The sequence below is a fragment of the Thalassophryne amazonica genome, chromosome 23 (genome assembly GCF_902500255.1).
Source record: "Thalassophryne amazonica chromosome 23, fThaAma1.1, whole genome shotgun sequence".
NCBI classification, from domain to species: Eukaryota; Metazoa; Chordata; class Actinopteri; order Batrachoidiformes; family Batrachoididae; genus Thalassophryne; species Thalassophryne amazonica.
In genome coordinates, this window is record NC_047125.1 from 28,312,995 (window position 1) to 28,336,381 (window position 23,387).

Below are 23,387 nucleotides of genomic sequence, written 5' to 3' on the forward strand. Positions count from 1 at the left end.
TACACAAGCCACACAGGGCTGGAGCTCACGTTACAAATATTTATTCCTCTAAATCTTAAAACAGTGAAGTTTTCCTGCCCTGTGCAGAAACAGCAGCGGTAACACCAGGTTGCTCGGCATATTAAACCAGATGAGACATGCCATCGTTACACACATATCATAATAACTTACAACTTCAAATGCTTCCAAAGCAAACGGAACCATATTCAAAGCAAACCTCAGTAGCAGAGTTCCCATTATGGTATGAAATGCTTTCTATTTTGATTGGTTAGCCTGCACTCTGTCCCTGTCCTCCCCTGGTGCTGGACGAATCAGAACACAGAGAACAGAAACATTGCAGAAAACAGTCACCAGTAAGGTAAAACCTATTAAAAATAAATCCATGATTGTCATCAGTTGTTCGTGCATTACTAGACCCGACAATCCGATGGAAAGCACCCAAACACAGCCGATGCTGTTTCTTATTGTAATCCCACCTGCCCTTTTTAGGCCTAGGTAGGTGACGGGGTGAACAACAGCTAGGTAGCGCTCCACACAAGCCAAGATGTGTTAAAAGTTGCTACCAAACCAGCCGCATGTCATCGACAAGAACCCCACTAGAAATATGTCTGGGTGTCGGAAGTGGATCGCAAAGGTACAAAAAAAATTCCCAAGGGAACCAATCATCTCCACTGCCATTGCGTGGTAGCGAAAATGTCGGCGTGAGTCCCTGTAGCAGCTGTGGAACCTGAGAGCTGGTGCTTCCGTCGTTGAATGCCAATATAGAGAATAAGGATGCAGAGAGGCAGGAAGACAAGGATGTTGGTGGCGGTAAATGAAATGAAGATATAAGAGCTCGGTTTGGAGATGAAGCACCTGTACGTGAAACAATAGTAGGGGGCAGGGTGAATGGGACATGTGGAGCTGTTTGTGGAGGAAGATGAGTTTAGTGCCATGTCTGTTTGAAGAGCTGAAGACGTGGAACAGGCTAGAATGTAGGTGGAGCAAAGAGGGAACAGAGTGAAAAAGGAAAAACAAAGAAACGGTTTATGAAATAATTCAGGCAGCAATAATTCAAGCACAATGGCAACACTTTCACCACATACAGATACACTTCATTGAAAGCCTAGGCCTGTACGTATGAAGCAACTCAAAGCCCTCTCAGAGCTCCTAACTTAGCCTAAAATTTCCTGGCAAGGGATCCTAGCCTAAGAGAGAGCCAAGAGGTGTCTGAGCAAGGAATGGGCAGAAACTCATATCTTTGTGAAGAGATGGGCTTGATCCCATTGCCAGGTATGACACAGGCCTCTAAGAGCCATGATTGGTTTAATAAGAGAAGTGTAAGTACATAATTATAAATACATGGATGACACAACAATGTGAAAACACTTATTTCCATTGTGATCCATTTAAAATCAAATGACAACATAGAAATAATAAAATTAAATAACATTGATTAAATGACATTAATGATATAATAGATGTAATAATAATGATAATAATAATGCTGATAGTAATAATAAAATTAATGATAATATTAAGTGTGTATACAATAACAAGAACCTAAACAACTTATTAATATGATAAGACAGCAAATTAACACAAAAATTACATAATTATCCGGAAAAAAGGGTTGAGTTCTTCTAAATACTGGTGAGGTCAAAGGTTTTAAAAACATTCGGGACTCACGTCTTTCCAACTCATTATAGAAACTGTAAAATTTATTGCCACCCTTATATGTCAGCTACCTCTTTTATAAACACTACTCAAATTGAGAGCCCATGGATCCAGACAACACACTAGTTATATTGATTAGATTATTGTTATGTTCACTCTCCATGCTGGTAAGTGTGCACAAGCAGAGAGTGTGAGAAGTGCTTGTACATGCTGTGATCCAAAGCGAGAGCAGAGATTGCAGAACACAAGCAAAGTTCTTCTCAAATGTGAGTTTAGGCTATGACATCACGTACTTTGATATTAAGGGCCCCTTCATGCATAGCACGATGCTGGGCAAAAGACGCAGAAACCAGAAGAAAATCCGCAAACAAAAATGAAATGGGGGAAGTGCGACACAAGATCGGACAGACGTGCAGGATACAGCAGTAACAGTTTCGTGCAAGCAGCTCGAACGTGTTGTACCACATCACGCCACTGCTGTGGGGAAAAAAAATATACAGCAATATATTGAATCCCTCTTATCAAGCGGACAATACAAATATGAGCCATCTGTTCCTCTGTAGATGACCCATGGTCAGACGTCAAATCATGAAATGACACGAATGAAGCAGTGCACTCTTAAATGCCTCAGCTGTATGAAGCATTACAGGCAGCTCCGACCTTTTCACGAATGGCATTTAATTCCTCCGTGTGCTAGTCTGCTTCAATCGTGTGATGTGTAAAGGGGCCCTAATGACTGTATTAATGTTAGACTTTAGAATGGAACAGAATGCCCTTTGTCATTATACAAAATGTACAGTGACATTGGAGAGAGCTTCTCCTTCGTCAGTGCAACCAGAAAATAAAAACAAAAAAGTATGAATATGTACAACACCCTATAAGACAGTGCAATGGAAAATATCTTATATTTCTATATAGATAAGTGTATATCAATATATATTTACATTTTTCCTGTAGCCAGGTCAATGTTGTGATGACCTTGACCTCAGGGCTTATAAAGTTGCTACACTGGGTGGAAAATTTTAAGCTCATTCATGATGAGGTCAACCACAAACATTATCCCTGCATGATCAAGCTGGTAGCGTGTTACTGAATATTTCTCAGGTCCTTTCTTTGCTGCTATCTTGTCTGCTTAAGACACTTTTAGCCTTCTTAAAAGTCCTCCTCCCTACTCTTACCAGTTTGGCACCTTAGGAGCCCCCTGTAGGCCTAAGATGCTTTGTTACCAACTGTCATCTTACCCATGGAAAATTCTAAGAAATGTCTGATTTTTCTTATAATAACATCACCAGAAGCTAATACTTTAGGCTGCTTCATGGATACGGGCCCTGGATCTTAGTCTTGATCCAGAACAATCATGTTCCCTTTAGCTACTCAAGTGATACCATCTGGGTCAGGTATCAATTGATTCCACAAAGATCACATCATCATCCACAAAGTCAAGGTCAGTAAGCCATTTCTCAACAGAAAAAGCACCTAACCCACTGGTTCCACAACCCTACCCAATACCCAGTCCACACAAGCACTGAACATTGTAGGAGCCAGAACACATCCCTGAGTAGCACCACAATTCAGAGAATCAGCTTGAGGCTGGCTATGATATTTCACATTTTGAAGATGTTAAATAAGGAAAATGTCTTGTTGAATTTAAAGAGTTTATCTTCAAAATGCTATTGTTCAAGAAATGCAGATCTTTGATGTATTCTACAAAATGAAATGCTTTATATTGTGATAACCAGACCAATAAAACTTGGTAGTTCAAATGGGAATATATATATATATATATATATATATAATTTACAATTATTTGCATGTAATGGATGGATGGATATTCTCATTTAACCCTCAGCATTACACTTTTAAACTTACTAATCATGTACACCTGGGGTCCATGCACACCCCATTAGTGCGTCTTGTTTTTAATATTCTTCACATGTTTTTATTTATGCCTATCTTGCATCTTCCAGGCCTACATGGCCTATCATATCAGTAATACCATATGGTCATTTTGCTATTTTGAAAACAGTCATTTGGGCATCTTGCTGATAAACTACATTTTATTTTGAAAGACTTTTTTTTTTTCCCTCTTTTTTGCTCACAATATATCAATTGAAAAATTCAGTACTTATCCAGACTCTCTGCAGCTTGATGCAAGTAACCTTAATTAAAAAGTGCTCTAACAGTTCAGTATTTATGAGAAACTGACAGAAAGCTCAAACTTTTTGCCATGGAGTCTGACCAGATATATCAAACTGGGGTCCAAGAAGACACCATAAGGAAAATTAATCATGGAGCCCACAGTATTTAATCAAACTGGTTCAAAATAAGTGAAATTGAAGATATCTGCATAGGGGACAATTACATAAAATTTCAGTTGAATAAGTATCACAGTAAAGAAAATATTGTACTGGAACAGGTTGACCAACTATGTTTTGTGGGATCAGTTGACATAGCAAGATTAAGTAAATATACAAATTGTGGACAGTCTGTTCTTAACACTTGTCTTATTGTATATTAAGTCAGAAATGGATGGTCACTTTTTATTTTATGTAAAATCTGGATCCAGCACTTCTTTGAACTGAAGTACTGATCAAACCTTGAAATGTAACATTTCTTGTGACAACATTAAATTAATACTCTATCGACTGGAGAAGTCCCCAAACAGTGACATATCGTAAATGTAAGAAATGTGCTCTGAATTCTCCAATTAAAAAAACAAAACACTAACCTTGTTTTTGATCGTTTTCGGCTTCTCTAAAGCCTGGAGTCTTCAATGTTAATATGAAGATCTGACCCAAAATCTGGTGTTCCTCTGTGTGTTGTGCCTTTTGTTTTGCAAATGTTATATTAAAATGTTTTCTTTGCATATAAGCACCATTTGTCAGATTACTTTTACACTCCAGTGTTCATTATTAAAAGCTCTTGCGCTTCTGTTGAACAATTTTCAATAAAATTTTTCACAGAAATGACATTGCAGCCTATCAGGTCTGACATGCAGCCAAAATGTCTCGAAGCAACAAGTATTTATTATTATTTTTCAATCCAGTTTACACCAAATTTGGAACACACATGGGTGGATCCAGAATCAGGATAAGATTTGCCAAAGAGCAATCAATACTGAAGATAAGAAATATGACTTAAATATTTAAATCACATAAATACGACAGGCTTTTTTCAGTTTAATAATAATTTAATAAAAAATGCTACTGTAATAATCTAAGAAGGACCAGCCTTGTTTGCCAAATATGTACTCAGTTGATATTTGTTTCTCTGCCACTTTGTTGTTTCTGCATCTTGATAGTCATTATTTACGTGTATCAGAACCAAAGGTCAGCAAACCGTGTGTGTGTGTGTGTGTGTAGAAAAACCTCAACATTACATCTGGTAATGTTCCACAAGTACCCACTCAAGCATTGCTGTTTGGCCCGTTTTTCTGTGATTTAATATAAAAATCTTTAGAATATTATATAATCATGTCCAAATCTGGACTCAAATTACCAGGCTTGAAACAAAGCATCCAATTTTATTATTTTTATGATGGAACATAAGAACCTACAATGCATAAAATATGTATTCACACTACTTGTAAAAATTAAACACGATACAACTTAAACTCTCATACAACATTCAAAAAAATGTTTACATTTACCCTTTATTACACTGAAAATGTCATGATTCTCAGGGGAACTAGGCACAGCAGGAGGCACAATGCAGACTCACAAGCAGGTGGCAGGATATAAAAGGCTTTATCAAAAATACAGGCTGAGGCCTAAGCACGGCAAACAAAGTTACAAGGGCTGAGACAAAGGCAAGGTCAAAAAACAGGCATGGTCGGCAACAAAGAACTAGGATGCGTGAGCTGGAACAAAGACAGAACATCAACAAACAAGCAAGAGACCTGAAAAGTAGCAGGGCTTAAATGCAAAGTAGTTTAATTAGGAAGTGATTTGGAGCAGGTGTGGTGAGCAGGCAGGAGGAGGGTGTGGACAAACAAAGATGAGACACTGTGAGGCAAGAGAGTGCAGTGACAAGATGGCAGACAAAACGGGGTGTGGCCAACAGAGATAAGGAAGTGCAGGACAAGAGAGTGCAGGGATCAGAGGGAGACAGTGACACAAATGAAACTAGGCGTGATGAACAGAGATGGAGTGTGTAGACAAGGGAGTGCAGAGACAGCATGAACATAACTAATAACCATAAACTAACAATACTAAAATAACAAGACCGAGAAGAACTAATGGACAAAGGATTCATGGACACTTGACAAGAAAAGATTCATACTAGACAAAAAATAGAAAAGCAGGCATCAAGAAAATAGAACTGACATAAATAATACAACAAAGACTAATGTGATAAACCTGACAAATCAATCTAGTGACATCAGCAATCATGAAACAATCAAAAACAGTGGATCAAAACTAAACAACAGAACTCAACATGTGGCAGAAGTATGATAAACAGAAAACAAGCTCTGACAAAAGCAATGCTGAACAAAAATCAAAAACAGTGGATCAAACACCAAACCAGAATGAAACTCAAGATGTGGGTGAAGAGTGATGAACTGAAAACAAGCAGTTATGACAAAGCAAAATAAACAGATAATTAAAAAAGCAGACAAAAGAACTCAATAAAGACAAACTGGCAGAAAATTATAATGATCACAGACAGAGCAGGGGAAAATCATGACAGAAAATCCCGATAACTCTAAAAATGTGTTGAAATGTATTCTGCAACAAAACACCAAAAAAATAAAAATACCAACCTTGTGTGTATTTGACTCCAGTCATTTCATGTTTGTATCTCGACTGTCGTTCCACCGATGTGTCCGAGTTTGAGCGCCACATATATTCCTCTGGTTATTATTTTGATTGTCCTCTCTGGTGGATCTTCAATGTGACCATATATTAAAATAAGTGTTGTTTGCATGACAAATGAGTTATTTAATTTACAGGCAACAGGGCACAGAGCAAGAAGCACTGTACCTTTTTATTCTTCAACATCACAGACGTACCCTTGAGCAAGGCCTTTAAACCGCAGCAGAGAGGTAGGATGAAAAACTCTGATTTCTGGTCATCAAGACCTGTCCAAAGTGAGGTTGACATGAGCACATGTGTCGGCGTAGGATGAAACGTCTTGTTTCTGGCCATCAAGACCAGTCCGATGAGTACAACTCATTGTGGACAAGCGTCCATAGTGATGTCAGTTTTTGATCCTTAAATGTCGACTCTATGAAGCAGAATTCACCAAGCGTTGGATTGTTCATTCACCCACCATGCATGCGAGTCACGCGGTGGCACGAAGCCCCACAGTGGATTGAAAGTGACAATAATGACATAAATGTTATTACATGTCAACATCTTAGAGCTCAATCAACTGTGATCAGATGGTGCATACAGACTGCCGTCAGATGTGCGTCCCATCTCGACGGTGCCACGAGTGTTTTGAACTTGTGCAACACACTCGGGACAGCCAATAGAATGAGACCAACTATGGCGTCCGTATGTCTTCAGACCGAACCTCAAAGTCATTCTGACACCATTCGGCTTATGTGTGATGGGAGTTTAAGCGTTTTACAGCCAGAAAACCCAAACCGAGCTACATTCATGCAATAGAAACCACAAGCTGGTGATGGGTTATCAGTTTAGTGTCAGTTGAGAAACTGTTGCACACTTATCTCTCCATCGGCTGCATTATTTCTATCATGTCATGTCATTGTATTGTACAGTTGATCAGAAACATTTGAGTTAAGCTTCCCTTTCTGACAAATAAAAAAAAAAAATAAATAAATAAAGTGAGTGTTATATGGCTGGGGGGGCCTGGCTGCCGGTTTGTTTGTCTTTTGGTTTCCTCCCAGGTGGCTTGCGTTTGGGACTGAGTGGCTGTGTTGCTGAGGCTGTCAGGACCTCACCCTGATCACCTGCGACTCGTCAGGACTCACAGCTGTGGTGCATCTGGATGGATTGGAACATGTTGGCATTTAAGACTGGAGTGCACAGTGTGTATTTGCCAGAGACTCGACCTTGTGACCAGATGGGTGAGATCGTCGTCTCGGGAGCCATCTCATCAACAGCGGATGCTGAGAACGTCCAGGTTTGATGCACAGTCTGTGAAAGAGGAGGGGGTGAGGTCTCACGCTCGTCAGCACACTTCCTGAGGTACGTTAGATTTTGTGACTAACAGTTATACAGTCAGTAAATGTGGTGTCCCTCACACCTTATTGTATTGAGCTGTTTGTTAGTCATGTATCAGCTTCCACTGCAGTGGAGTTTTGTGAACTGGATGTTCCATGCCTGCAGGTTGGGAAGCTGATCAGTAATCAAGCCAGGAAGTGTTTGCTGTTTGTACACCTTTAAGTGTTCTGTGTGTAGAGTGTGGACTCACATAATGGTTCCTTCTTTCACAGACTCGGTTGTTGCGGCCACCTGGGGGGTGTCGGCGGGGTCCTTGGGTCCGAAACAGCTTCTGGCTCCGGACCGTTAGCGCTGCTGGGAGCGCACCACGCCAGGCCGCACCTTTTTGTTATTATCACTGTTATGTATTAAATTCAGTTAGCCTTTGTACCGTGCTCTGCTTATTTCATACTGGGTCCTTCAAACGCTGGTCGGTTCTCCGAGCTGCGTCCGACACATAACAGTAGTCTCTGGCCAAACATCACGGACCCAGCGGTAGCAGAGACGGTAACGCGCCGGGAAGGCGGCAGCAGACGTTCAGTGGTTATCCGGATCAGTTGCGGGGCTCTCCGCCCGGAAGGTGCGTGTTTGAGAACCCATTACTGGATACTGATTTGTGCTCTCTTGCAGCCGTGTTCCTGTGTTGTGAGTGTGGACTCACATAATGGTTCCTTCTTTCACAGACTCGGTTGTTGCGGCCACCTGGGGGGTGTCGGCGGGGTCCTTGGGTCCGAAACAGCTTCTGGCTCCAGACCGTTAGCGCTGCTGGGAGCGCACCACGCCAGGCCGCACCTTTTTGTTATATTATCGCTGTTATGTATTAAATTCAGTTAGCCTTTGAACCGTGCTCTGCTTATTTCATACTGGGTCCTTCAAACGCTGGTCGGTTCTCCGAGCTGCGTCCGACACATAACAGTGAGAACACATTAAAATAGCTCATTGAGTGTTGTGGATAATTGTACTTGTATAAATAATTTTAATATTGATTTAAAAAAAAAACCTTTCTGCAGCTTTTTTGCTTTTAAACCAAGAACATACTGTATGCTGTGAATTACACTTTCTGGGGGGGGTTTCCAAGAAGAATTTAACAGTTTTTTGTTTTCAGTAAAAAAGAGGGGACATATTTTATCTTCAAAATTTTCAGCAAATAGAACCTTTCCAAAACCAGAACTTTACCACAAAATGCCAAAAACAAATGTCTGAGTCCACAGTGTTATATGGCTGGGGGTGTTGTGTGGGCCGCTGAAGAGGAGGTACTGCTGGCCCACCACCACCAGAGGGCGCCCTGCCTGGAGTGCGGGCTCCAGGCACCAGAGGGCGCCGCCGCCTCACGTGAGCAGCTACGGTGACAGCTGTCACCCATCACCTGAGACAGCTGACGGCAATCATCTGTGGGGTATATCAGCAGGACGGCACCTCCACCTCATTGCCGAGATATCGTTTCTACCTACGAGGTAACGTATCAAAGCTGACGGAGTGTATCCTTTTGGATTAGTGTATAGCTTTTGGAGTACTGTTCCAACGAGAGGTGGAGGTAACTTCCCTGCTGTTCGGAGTCTTGGGTGCAAACGCGCCCCCATCTAACTGTTCTTTGTTCCTCGCCAGCAGTACCAGGTCCGACACGCGGAGGCAGTGGCCACCTGGGAGTTCGGGACTTGGCGGCTCCAGTATTTCCGGGGTCCTGTGGTGGAGGAAGCCGTGTGGTTCGGGTCTTACCTTGGAGAGGCGTCTCCTATCTTCGAGCCTGCCCACACGACACTTTTGTGAATTGACTGTTGTCCATTTCGTGATTGGTTGTATTCGTTGTGCACGTTCACAACAGTAAAGCCTTGTTATTTGACTTTCTCCATTGTCCGTTCATTTGCGCCCCCTGTTGTGGGTCCGTGTACTGACACTTTCCCAACAGGGGGGGCCTGGCTGCCTTTTTGTTTCTGTCCTTTGCTTCTCCTTCCAGGTGGTTTGCATTTGGAACTGAGTGGCTGTGTTGCTGAGTTTATCAGGACCTCACCCTGATCACCTGAGGCTGATCACCTGCGGCTCATCAGGACTCACAGCTGTGGTGCATCTGCATGGATTGGAACATGGTGGCATTTAAGACTGGAGTGCACAGTGTGTATTTGCCAGAGACTCGACCTTGTGACCAGACGGGTGAGATCGTCGTCTCGGGAGCCATCTCATCATCAGTGGATGCAGAGAACGTCCAGGTTTGATGCACGGTCTGTGAAAGAGGAGGGGGTGAGGTCTCACGCTCGTCAGCACACTTCCTGAGGTACGTTAGATTTTGTGACTAACATTTATACAGTCAGTAAAAGTGGTGTCCCTCACACCTTTATTATATTGGGCTGTATGTTAGTCATGTATCGACTTCCACTGCAGTGGAGTTTTGTGAACTGGATGTTCCATGCCTGCAGGTTGGGAAGTTGATTAGTAATCAAGCCAGGAAGTGTTTGCTGTTTGTACACCTTTAAATGTTCTCTCTGTGTGTAGAGTGTGGACTCACATAATGGTTCCTTCTTTCACAGACTCGGTTTGTTGCGGCCACCTGGGGGGTGTCGGCGGGGTCCTTGAGTCCGAACAGCTTCTGGCTCCGGACCGTTAGCGCTGCTGGGAGCGCACCACGCCAGACCGCACTTTCTTTTGTATTTTTATGTATCACTGTTATGTATTAAATTCAGTTAGCCTTTGTACCGTGCTCTGCTTATTTCATACTGGGTCCTTCAAACGCTGGTCGGTTCTCCGAGCTGCGTCCGACACATAACACACAGGTTTGAAGCTTTTTTTTGGTGGGGGGGATAGTTCCAGAGGAGGATGTATATTGTAGCCTTGGATGAGGAACAGGACTTGAGCAACGGACCTGCTCATGATATATGGATGTACAAGAGGCGATTGAGAAGTTTTGAGCCTGATCCAGAAAAAGAAGGGATGTGGTTCTCCATCTTTTGCAGTCTGACAAACCAACATTTCTCGATTATGTGATGTTTTGACTCACTGGGCACAATTTTGAGAAATAATGTGTTGTCAGAATGCAAAAGATGGAAAACTACATCCTACGTCTCAATCATGCCTCATATGTTCCACTCCAGCATGACACTGTACAACTGGTGCTGCACCAGGAAGAAAAAAACAAAACAAAACAAAACAAAAACCACGATATGCAGTTTCTTCAGTTACAGTCATGGAAGCCTAGAACTCCTTCAGAGTTGTCTTGGTGTCTTCACTCACTGCTCTCCTTCCAGCCAGCTCACTCAGTTTTTGGGAACTGCCTCCTCCAGAACATTTTAACCCAGCTAACGTTACCCTATGGTTCTCACAAGGTCATGAATGTCACTGGTTTTGTAACATTGTGAGAACATCCTCAGAACATTTGAATCGATCTTTCAAATAATTTTTTTTATGAAGTAAATCAAATGGGAAGAGGAACTTAATAACTTAAAAGCATCATCTGTAATTAGTTCTTCTTTTTATTTTGTAAAATCCAGATAATTCACAAAATTCTACTTCTGGCGTAACATTAGCAGAACGTTGCAGGGACATTTTAAATTTATATATATATGCAGGAACTACAACCCCTGGCAAAAACTATGGAATCACCGGCCTCAGAGGATGTTCATTCAGTTGTTTAATTTTGTAGAAAAAAAGCAGATCACAGACATGACACAAAACTAAAGTCATTTCAAATGGCAACTTTCTGGCTTTAAGAAACACTATAAGAAATCAAGAAAAAAGATTGTGGCAGTCAGTAACGGTTACTTTTTTAGACCAAGCAGAGGAAAAAAATATGGAATCACTCAATTCTGAGGAACAAATTATGGAATCACCCTGTAAATTTTCATCCCCCAAATTAACACCTGCATCAAATCAGATCTGCTCATTGACATTGACCCTATGCCATGACATTGACCCTATGTGTCTTTTTGCAAGGAATGTTTTTGCAGTTTTTGCTCTATGGCAAGATGCATTATCATCTTGAAAAATGATTTCATCATCCCCAAACATCCTTTCAATTGTCCAAAATATCAACATAAACTTGTGCATTTATTGATGATGTAATGACAACCATCTCCCCAGTGCCTTTACCTGACATGCAGCCCCATATCATCAATGACTGTGGAAATTTATATGTTCTCTTCAGGCAGTCATCTTTATAAATCTCATTGGAAAGGCACCAAACAAAAGTTCCAGCATCATCACCTTGCCCAATGCAGATTCGAGATTCATCACTGAATATGACTTTCATCCAGTCATCCACAGTCCACAATTGCTTTTCCTTAGCCCATTGTAACCTTGTTTTTTTCTGTTTAGGTGTTAATGATGCCTTTCGTTTAGCTTTTCTGTATGTAAATCCCATTTTCTTTAGGCGGTTTCATACAGTTCGGTCACAGACGTTGACTCCAGTTTCCTCCCATTCATTCCTCCTGTTTTGTTGTACATTTTTCGATTTTTGAGACATATTGCTTTAAGTTTTCTGTCTTGACACTTTGTCTTCCTTGGTCTACCAGTATGTTTGCCTTTAACAACCTTCCCATGTTGTTTGTATTTGGTCCAGAGTTTAGACACAGCTGACTGTGAACAACCAACATCTTTTGCAACATTGCATGATGATTTACTCTCTTTTAAGAGTTTGATAATCCTCTCCTTTGTTTCAATTGACATCTCTCCACTTGGTGCAACAGCTCTCCAAGGCGTGTTCACTCCTTTTTAGATGCAGACTAACGAGCAGATCTGATTTGATGCAGGTGTTAGTTTTGGGGATGAAAATTTACAGGGTGATTCCATAATTTTTTCCTCAGAATTGAGTGATTCCATATTTTTTTCCTCTGCTTGGTCTAAAAAAAATTAACCGTTACTGACTGCCACAATCTTTTTTTCTTGATTTCTTATAGTGTTTCTTAAAGCCAGAAAGTTGCCATTTGAAATGACTTTAGTTTTATGTCATGTCTGTGATCTGCTTTTTTTCTACAAAATTAAACAACTGAATGAACATCCTCCGAGGCCGGTGATTCCATAATTTTTGCCAGGGGTTGTACACCTCATGAGCGAGAACACTGGTGACAGTGACGGGGAAAAGTGCCTCTGTGTTTAAAATAAATAAATAATTTATATGAACCCTCAAGCAGATCAGATCGGTTGGAGTGACCATCTGCTGTGGTCATACTAACAAAATGGAAGTGCTTCTCACGGTCTAAGTCTAATTACAGGTCACACATGCAGGTGTTTGATTGTTAAAATAACCATGTGTGTCATGTCCCCGTGCAGTTACACTCCTGTGTTAGTTTTGGTGTGAGGACGTGTTTTTGACTCCACCTACTTTTGGTGGCAAGATCATGTTTTGCCTGTAAAGTTAAGAATTTTAAGACATTTCTACTGTGTTTGTCTTCAGTGACAAATACCCCACAGGTCCGAGTCAAGAGGGCATCATCTTATCCCATAGGTTGGTTTGGGATCAGTGGTCGCTGTGTCCGTTATGTCCCTCGGGCCATGACCTGGGCTCGAGCAGAGGTAATCAGGACGATGTTATATTTTCTGTTCATGTTGTCCTTGTGTTTCTGTTTGCTCAAAATCACTGTTTTGTCTCCTGCAGTGAAACTGTTTGCACATGGGTGGACATCTCGCATCAGTTAACAGTGATGACGAGTATCATGACATTCAGAACATGATCAAAAAGATCACGTATCAGAACAGTGAGGCGTGGCTCGGAGGATCAGACGCTCAGGAAGTGTGTAAAATCCACGTCCACACAGTTACTGACTCTGTGTTCTAATTATTTGCAGTCATAAGTTCTTCTGTTTGATAGGAGGGGCTCTGGTTTTGGAGTGATGGAAAGTCTTTCGGGTATAACAGCTGGTGTCCAGGAGAGCCGAATAATCACGGCAATCAACACTGTTTAGCAATTAATCATTCAGGTAAATAAATGTCAATATTCTGAGAGTAAATGCAGATAAATCTGCTGGTTTTGCTTTGTGTACTAATGACTGACTCCTATTTTTCCTAATTACAGGCCAAAAATGCTGGGATGATCGTCACTGCCGAGAAAAGCATCCATCTGTCTGTGCTAAAACCTACAAACGATTTAGGGGTCTGATCTGAGTTGTGAAGCTTCATGTGTTTGTGTTGTATGTCGGGTGGAGGCTCCATATGTCATGACACATCTTTATTTCTTTGCTGTATCTGTAACGCTGCTTCAGGGAGGAAAAGACACGTTAGCCTGAGCTGGATGATGTCGCCACAGTAACTGTGAAAAGTTACTTTATTCGTTACTTTGTACACTTACTTCATTAGCAGCTGCGGACAACTTGTTGGCAGCTGTTGAATGTAACTAATAAACCATTAATCTAACTCTAAAAGTAACTATTAGTCACTTTGCTGATGAGTTACTATTCTGAGTACTCAATCTTAAGAGTAACTGTTAGACAAGTTGTCGGCTGCTGCTAATAAAGTAACTTTATAAAGTAACTAATAACGTAACTTTTCAGAGTAACTGTGGCAACACTGGATATGGGCACATGGAATGGTTATGAAAAGATGCTTTTACTGCAAACTTTATGCTGAAATGTGAAATTCATAGCACAAATTAAAAAAGCTTTAAGCATTGAAAAAAATGGTCTGTGTTCAATGTACTGAGATCCAAATATGACTGTACAACATTCATTAAAAAAAAAAAAATTTGTTTAGCACCAAATCACAACAATCCTGCCACAAGGTGCTTCACATGAGCAGATAAACATTAGAACAAATATAATTAAGAGGTTTAAAGTAATCTATTGCCATTTTTTTATTTGCTCAGAAACCATACAATTTTATTTATCACACAAAACTCCTTATCAAAAAAGAAAAGATTTCACAGTAGCACATGTGGCTGAAAGGGTGTAGGCAGAAGCAAAAGCTTATGCACCCATCCCTTTTACCATAAATATACACACACATACCTAATACATACAGCAAATACAAAAAGGAACAAAGCAGAGATCTTTGAGATTAATCAATGAACAGAATTTTCTCATCACAACAAAATAAATAATAATGCACAATCCAAAGGAAATAATACCAAATCAATAAATTTAATTGCCCAAACTATCACAAGAGATTATATTATTTTTATAAAGTCTTTAAAGCTGACTAGAGTAGGGCGTAATTTAATATGTTTAAGACAGATGTTCCAAATGTTTACACCTTTTACAGAAACAGTGACTTCTTAAAGTAGTTTGAGCATTTAATTTATCAAATAATAATGTTCCTCTCAAATTATAACTGGAGTCCTTCATTTTAAACAGATTTTGGAGATGAAAATTCAGTAAGGTATACCTTCTATTATACATTCCAAATCTAAGGTGGAACTCTATTAGTATACATTAAGGTACTCCTAAATATATATATATATATATATATAAAAAAAGAGGAAGAAAGAAGAAGAGACAGAGCCACTTAGGTGCCTGGTCTTGAGAACCAGGAATGGTAGGTTTAAAAGCTTTTTTTATCCCATGGGAACTCTCCCTACCCACCTAAGCGGCTCAAGAATATGGACAGCATGTATATAAGTGACATTTACACAAACAGGGCAGTAAACACATATTCAAGAAATATAATAACTACATAATATTATAGGAGTTAGTTCCTGTAACCTGTTTTCCTAAAGAAAAAGATTGAAATGTACATAACCCTAGTCTGTAGACTTGTTATAAAACAAACTTATAGCTAGTAGGCTAAGATATAAATCTGGTTATGTTATTATAGAAACAAAAGCTATGATATATGTATTAGCTTCCTATCTAAAGTTCACCCTGCTAGCTAAGTTATGAATAGTTACTACAGAAAGACAAATTCTGTACTCTACATGCTTTCTAATGGAAACTCCAAACTTAAACACTATTTATTGGTATCTATTAAAGAACCGTTTAAACTGAAGAACTATTAAAAATTTACATCATGTAAAAGAGTATAAATCCCGAAAGTTGGCTAACTATAGCCAGAAGAGCTACCATAAATTAGCCTTTAACTAGCTTAGCACACCTTGCTAACAAAAAAAGCTAATTAAAGCCGATAACTAGAGTATAAAGCACAATAGTGTTGCTTTACCCTACAATAATGATCGTACCAACCAATACATATAACAAATGTAAACAAAAGTGTCTATTAATGTTAGCTTAACAAACAGAACCGGCTATGTTGTTAGCTATGACGAGCGGTGCTACAGCCAGCTTGACAAGCTAACATTAGCAGTTAGCTAATCGTACCCCACTTCTTCCTATAAATAAAAAAAACAATTTGTATATATGGTGAGGTAGAAGTTTGTTTTTGTTTGTTTTTTTTTTAACTTTATACGTGGTTACTATTGTACTATAATCAACTAAGTGCTTGAATTTCAGAATATTCAAACAAATAAATCGTGGGTTTGTCGGCTTATGGTAAGGTTTAATATTGATCATTCTTATGGCTTTCTTTTGCAATAAAAATATTAAATTAGTGTTTGTTTTATATGTGTTTCCCCAAATCTCAATACAATATGTCACATATGGAGCTATTAATGAATAATATAAAGAGATTAGTAAATATCGAGGGAGGAAATCTTGTGCTTTATACAGGCTTGCAATGGCTTTTGACATTTTGGATTTAATATAATTTGTGTGCTTTCCATCTTAATTATCATCAATGATAACTCCATGAAATTTTGCTTCAGTTACAATTTCAGTTTGAAATTGAAAGGAAGCCCGGGCCTGCTGGTGTGTGGCTGTAGCTGATGCCTGCCCCGGGCAAACCATGTTGTCCGGACAAAAGTGTCCGGACACAACCACTTTGTGTTGTAAAATTACATATTTTATCCAAATAAAAAAGGGTCATGTTTTTCTTGTTTGTATAATGTTGCAGTCTAACATGTGACAGGTTTCCTTTCAGCTGAGGGCTTTTATTTAACAAGAAAGACAAATTTAACTGACATATGTCAAGTGATTATTTCTTGAATTTTTAAGAATTTTCCATGGTGAAATGTTTTTCCTGTAAACAATTGCTTGTTCTTGGGATGTATTTGGGGACCTTTATTCATCTACTATTCAGTGAGAAACAAACCTAAGAAAGTGTTTCAGTATATGAAGTTTATTTTTTAATTTTCCTTGTGAGTGAAACCACATATCAAATGGAGGGGGGCTTCATGACCGAGTCCACCTGAAAAGGCCAAGAACAAGCTGTTTTCTCTCTCTCATGCTTTTACGCTTAGTACTTCCTCTCTTACTTTACTGTTTGTTTTACTTTGTGGTTTAACAGGCCCCAGGCAGCCAAACCTAAATTTACCTCAACGCTACCATGTGGCTCTTTGTTCATTCTTTTGTTTCATTGCGTCACTAACTCATCTTCAACTGCTTAGTCCAATTAAGGTTTGAGGGGGGCTGGAGCTTATCCCAGCAGTCATGGAGCATGAGGCGTGGTGCATCCTGGACAGGACGCCAGCCTGTCACAAGGCAATTACATATATGTATTTGTGATAAATTTATATAATACGTTATCTCCCCGGTCATATATAAATTACACAAAGTACACAAAAAATATGGCTTCAAGATCTAAATGCTATATTTTGAAGTTCCATGTTTATGGGAGGGGTTAAAGGACATTCACCTTAGACACCAGTTTGGACTAAAGTTGTATTAACAGCACCACCTGGCGGTGGCTGAGGTGAAATTAAACTTTCCTGTCAAATTCATTTACTGGTGTGCTTTTGTGACATTAGGGTGTATGATGTGAGCAATATTAATGTATGTATGTATGTATATGTGTGTGTGTGTGTGTGTGTGTGTGTGTGTGTGTGTGTGTGTGTGTGGGCGGGGGGGTGGGGGGTGTCATCTGCAATATCCAACTCTGGATCAACAAACTGATGATTATAACCTAAAGAATTAAAACTTGATAACTTCAAACTTGAAATAATCAAAACCTCAGTTAATATTAATAGTGATTACTGAAGAACAGTGCGATTAATAAACTGCTCAGATATGAAAATAAGTCACTCGCCCAGCAGGTGTTGATTTGGATAAACCTCAATTTAAAGTTAATTTGCATCTTGTAAAACAGAAGGTTTTTTTTATGTTGAGTCAGAGTGAAAGATTGTTAATGGAAAACATGTTCGTTCAAACAAACTACTCAACTGCATGTACTGATAGAAATAATAAATATCAAATGCTAACATCAGCCTTGAGTCCATTTGTGGAATAATCTGTGATTTTAAAATATAGAAGTACTGAGTTTGCGTCAAACTGGATTACGATTTTTAATTTGAAGGAGTTCATCTTAAATAGGAACTGAATTTAGAAGTTATACCAGCTTGAAAAGTGATGTTCAAAATGATATTTTTATTATTCAATTTGTTTGTTTGTTTGTTTTATTAACCAGAGATCATATTAAAGAAATTTGCTTTTACTTAGATTTTTGAAAGTATTATCTGTAATCTATTTATTTAAGTTTGAATTTTGGGGTTTGGATTTGTTGAAAATATGTAAAAGCCGGATAACCTTCCTGACGCAACTCCACATTACATGGAGAAAAATGGCAAGGATGGGGCTTGAACCAGGAACCTTATGCACTAAAACCAAGCACACTAACTACTTGGCCACCACCCCTGCACCAGCAGAGCCCTGTACCATTATTTAGTTATCTAAAAACAAGCAGCAGTGGCTCAGTGGCCAGACTGAGTAAAGTTTTCATTCCAGAATCAAAGGCCCAAAGATCAGACTCAATAAAATATGTTCAAGTATTTGTATATTAAAAAAAAAAAAAGAAATTAGAAACAACTGTTCTTTAAAATATGTTTTGCAGTTTTCTCTCCAGAAAATCTTTTATAAGTTTGCCTTTTTCTTTAACAAGCCCACACAATTACTATCAATTGTCTATTTTCAGGTGTAAGTATGATTATTGGCAGTATGTCAGAATTGTACCGGAGCCAAGAAAGACCACACCTCTTACAAATTAGGTTGACAAGCAAATGCAGAAAATGGTTATAAATTCTAAAACACCTGTATCAATTCTACAACAAGTACAATAAATTTAGAAAGACTTACAATTTGTAGTTAAATTATAACCAATTTAAACATAATGAGTAGTTAGAGCAGTAGCAGAACATGTTGTCTGGACAGTTCTTTGAAAATTTTTTTGCATGGTTTCTGAACAAATCTCATTACGTTCTATATATATATATATATATATATATATATATATATATATATATATATATATATAATGTTTGTCTGCTTGTGTGAAGTGCCTTGAGGCAGAATTGTTGTGATTTTGGTGCTAAACAAATAAAGTGAATGTTGTACAGCCATGTTTAATGATATTTGATCTCCCATGATAGACTATCGACAGTCAATTTCCTGTCTGCCTACAGATGGGAGATTGATCACCTGCATTGTATCATCCACACAGAAAAGAAGGTGATCAACTACAATCTGCTATCCCGACAGGACCTGTACACCTCCAGGGCCTTTAGGTGAGCAAGGAAGATAGTGGCCGATCCCTCTCATCTAGGGCACAAACCATTTGTCACCCTTCCCTCTGGCAGATGGCTGAGGTCCATTCATGGGTGCAAGCAACTGAAAATTTTTTGACTGAACTTTTTCTCCAAGGGGACCTCGAGCGCCAAAGGAAATTGTGGAAAAACGTGTGGAAATTCATGTATGTCCCACGTGAATGTCTTGGCCCGCCCTTAACCCAGTTTTTAAGGGCGGGCGTTTGTGTTTAACTGCTTGGGGCAGTCTCTCTGCAGATACTCACTTGAGCCACAGAAAAAGCACTCAACGCGGGCCAGTCTCCTCTGTCTGTTAGATGATCTTAATTTAGCCCTGCTCGTGTCCATAGCATTGTCAGCAGGGGGAGCTGTTGCCACACGGAGCACCGAGGCTGTGGAGCGTGGGGAGGGCGGAACCTTTTCAGACCCGGAAGGGAGAGGGACGGCGCGTGCCCGGCGACGTCCTTCGTCTCGCTCCCGACGGCATTCTTCTAACCGATTGTCTAATCGTATAACTAGATCAATAAGCCCGTCCAAATCTCGTGGCTCATCCTTAGCCACCAGGTGCTCCTTCAGGACCGATGACAGTCTGTTTATGAAGGTGGCGCGGAGTGCAGTCATATTCCAGCCAGACCTCGCAGCCGCGATGCGGAAGTCGACTGCATATTCAGCTGCGCTCCGACGCCCCTGTCTCATAGACAGCAGCACGGTTGAAGCGGTCTCGCCTCTGTTAGGGTGATCAAACACCATTCTGAACTCCCTCACAAACCCAGTATAAGAGGTAAGGAGCGTGAATTCTGCTCCCAAAGCGCCGTAGCCCAAGCGCGTGCCTCACCTCGAAGCAAATTAATCACATAAACCACCCTACTGGAGTGAATTCCTGTTTTAATTTGTAAATGTGGCTCAGAAAAGGGACGTTTGGGGTCCTCTTGTGGAGCTGTTGCCCCTGTGACATGAACATGGATAAATGGTTGAAGATGAGTGAATGAGTGAAGAACCAACAGGAGGCATTAGTATGAAGCAAACATTCATCAGCTCATTTAACTTAATTGTGAAACAAAGAATTTGTTAAACATTGTTAGCCTTGAGATAGCAATATCTATATCCATTTATTTATTTTGAAAGAAATAATTTATATGCTGGATGTCTAGTGAATAATAGGACACTCACAACACTATACGTGTGACCCCAATTTATCCTTCTTGTGGTACAATATGTGCATTTGTACATCTTTTTCTTCTTGCATTTACAGTATTACTTCATGTGTTGTGTGCAAACATGCCAGAAAACTACCATTTTCTGCAACAAAACACCATAAAATAAAAACACCAACCTTGTCTGTATTTGACTCCAGTCGTCATTTGTTTGTGTCTCGACTGTTGTTCCACTGATGTGTCCGAGTTTGAGCGCCACATATATTCCTCTGGTTATTATTTTGATTGTCCTCTCTGGTGGATCTTCTATGTGACCATATATTAAAATAAGTGTTGTTTGCATGACAAATGAGTTATTTAGTTTACAGGCAACAGGGCACAGAGCAAGAAGCACTGTACCTTTATTCTTCAACATTACAGACATGCCCTTGAGCAAGGCCTTTAAACCACAGCAGAGAGGTAGGATGAAAAAGTCTGATTTCTGTTAACCTCACTTTGGACAGGTCTTGATTAACACGAGGAGATGTGTTGAAGTAGGATGAAACGTCTTGTTTCTGGTAATCAAGACCTGTCCAAAGTGAGGTTAACACGAGGAGATGTGTCGAGGTAGGATGAAACGTCTTGTTTCTGGTAATCAAGACCTATCCAAAGTGAGGGTTACACAAGGAGATGTGTTGAGGTAGGATGAAACGTCTTGTTTCTGCTAATCAAGACCTGTCCAAAGTGAGGGTTACACGAGGAGATGTGTTGAGGTAGGATGAAACATCTTGTTTCTGGGAATCAAGACCTGTCCAAAGTGAGGCTGACGCTAGGAGATGTGTTGAGGTAGGATAAAACGTCTTGTTTCTGGTCATCAAGACCTGTCCAAAGTGAGGCTGACGCTAGGAGATGTGTTGAGGTAGGATAAAACGTCTTGTTTCTGGTCATCAAGACCTGTCCAAAGTGAGGCTGACACTAGGATATGTCTTGGGGTAGGATAAAACCTCTTGTTTCTGGGAATCAAGACCTGTCCAAAGTGAGGTTAACGCTAGGGGATGTGTTGTGGTAGGATGAAAAATTCTGGTTTCTGTTAATCAAGACCTGTCCAAAGTGAGGTTGGCTTCTGTTTTGCTTCTGGCACAGAAACATTGTCAGCTTTATGAGTGAAATAAGGTGCAGATTATTCACTCAATCCCTCAGACTGTGTGGACACTGGTGAAATTTTAAGGCTAGTGAGATTTCAGGTGATGCTGAGGGTATTATTGAAGAGGCTTATCTGTTGTTGTATAATTTGTTGTTGTGTGTCTAACGTTAGTGTGCTCAGTATTAAAATGGGTAAACAACAGTCCTCTGCCTCCATAACTGAGGTTAACAGTAATGTCAAAAGCCGAACAGAAAATGCAAATACAGAGTGGCCGCAGAGAACAGAGAAAGGCAAAGATCCGTTTGAGTGAAATGAGAATGTTTTGGACACTCATCTTTCGTTGTTTAAAGGTTCAATAGCATCATTGTTGTAAGGTAGCAATTTTTAAAATGATCAATAAAAATTCACGATTATAAGGCCTCAAGATCCTTCTGAGTTTTTTGGTTTTAAGCAGGAGGTGTCAGAAAATTTTCCACAGTGATAACTCGTGGTGGCCAAGCGTTCATAGTGATGTCACTTTTGGATCCTTCAACATCGACTCTATGAAGCAGAATTATCAAGCGTTGGATTGTTCACCCGCTGTAAACTCACCCACCATGCACACGAGTCGAGCAGTGGCACGAAGCCCCACGGTGGATTGAAAGTGACAATGACATAAAATGTTACTACATGTCAACATTTTAGAGCTCAATCAACTGCGATCAGATTGTTTCAAATGCTGTTATGACAGCGTCAGAATGTAGATTGAGATCAGTTTTAGTGCTCCGTTTGTGCAGATTTGTGCCATTAAAATTTTCGTTTGTGCTGCTTTAGTTTCTGAGATATTGAGAGTTTTTTTATTTTTGAGTGATGACGTCATCATCCCCCCAGCTTGCGCCAAAATCACCTAAACTGGACTACTTTTTTAGTGCTCCGTTTGTGTAGATTTGTGCTATTTTGTGTAGTTTTTAATGGGAGTATAGAATGTTCTTAATACTGTTCATTTTTCAGTAAAGTAAAAAAAAAAAAAAACACACCACACACCTAAATAAACCTTGAAGCAATTGCATTTAATGTCTTATGACAGAAATGTGATTGATGAAGTAAAGATAAAGCACAGTTCATTAAAAATGTAAATCATTTATTGACAAAAAAAAAAAGACCCTGTAATTTCCGATGGCATCTGAATGCAGCTGCAGCAGCACCGTGCGTGTGCCCGTCGGCATAACGCAAAGAAAAAACTTGTAATAAATCAGAAACTAAAACAGCACAAACAAAAAGTTTAACGGCACAAAGGAAGCACTAAAAAAATAGACCAGTCTGGTTCATTTTGGCCCAAGCTGGGGGGATGATGACATCATCACTCAAAAATAAAACTCTTAATATCTCAGAAACTAAAGCAGCACAAGCGAAAATTTTAACGGCACAAATCTGCACAAACGGACCACTAAAAAAATCGACCAGTCTGGTTAATTTTGGAGCAAGATGGGGGGATGGTGACCTCTGAATGACCTTTAAAAAATCTTTAATATCTCAGAAACAAAAGCAGCACAAATGAAGCACTAACCACTCAGTGTGTTTTCTTGGATTTTTGTACGTGGACGGGGGGTCAGCTTCACAGAGCTGCTGGAGCTGGTTTATCAGTTTAGTGTCAGTTACTGAGTTTGTAGTTATCAAAGTAACTTTGAGGTTCACTGTACCACCACTGTGTAGATCACATGAACTCCAATCAGCATGAACATCTTGTTCAAGTGGCCTCAGTTATTTCTTAATATGGTGAAAAGCATCTGGTTTCTGCAGTATGACCATAGATGTGTGATATC

The 23,387-nt window shown here is 39.8% G+C and overlaps 1 protein-coding gene across 1 annotated transcript; it reads left to right on the forward strand.

The window, feature by feature from the left end:
- The first annotated feature begins 5,506 nt into the window (after window positions 1-5,506).
- LOC117505434 (type-2 ice-structuring protein-like) lies at window positions 5,507-14,133 on the forward strand. The gene is given in 5 exon segments (XM_034165077.1): window positions 5,507-5,561; window positions 13,207-13,325; window positions 13,408-13,542; window positions 13,621-13,729; window positions 13,825-14,133. Coding segments are annotated over 5 exon segments (507 nt in total). The 3' UTR covers window positions 13,914-14,133.
- The last annotated feature ends 9,254 nt before the right edge of the window (window positions 14,134-23,387 follow it).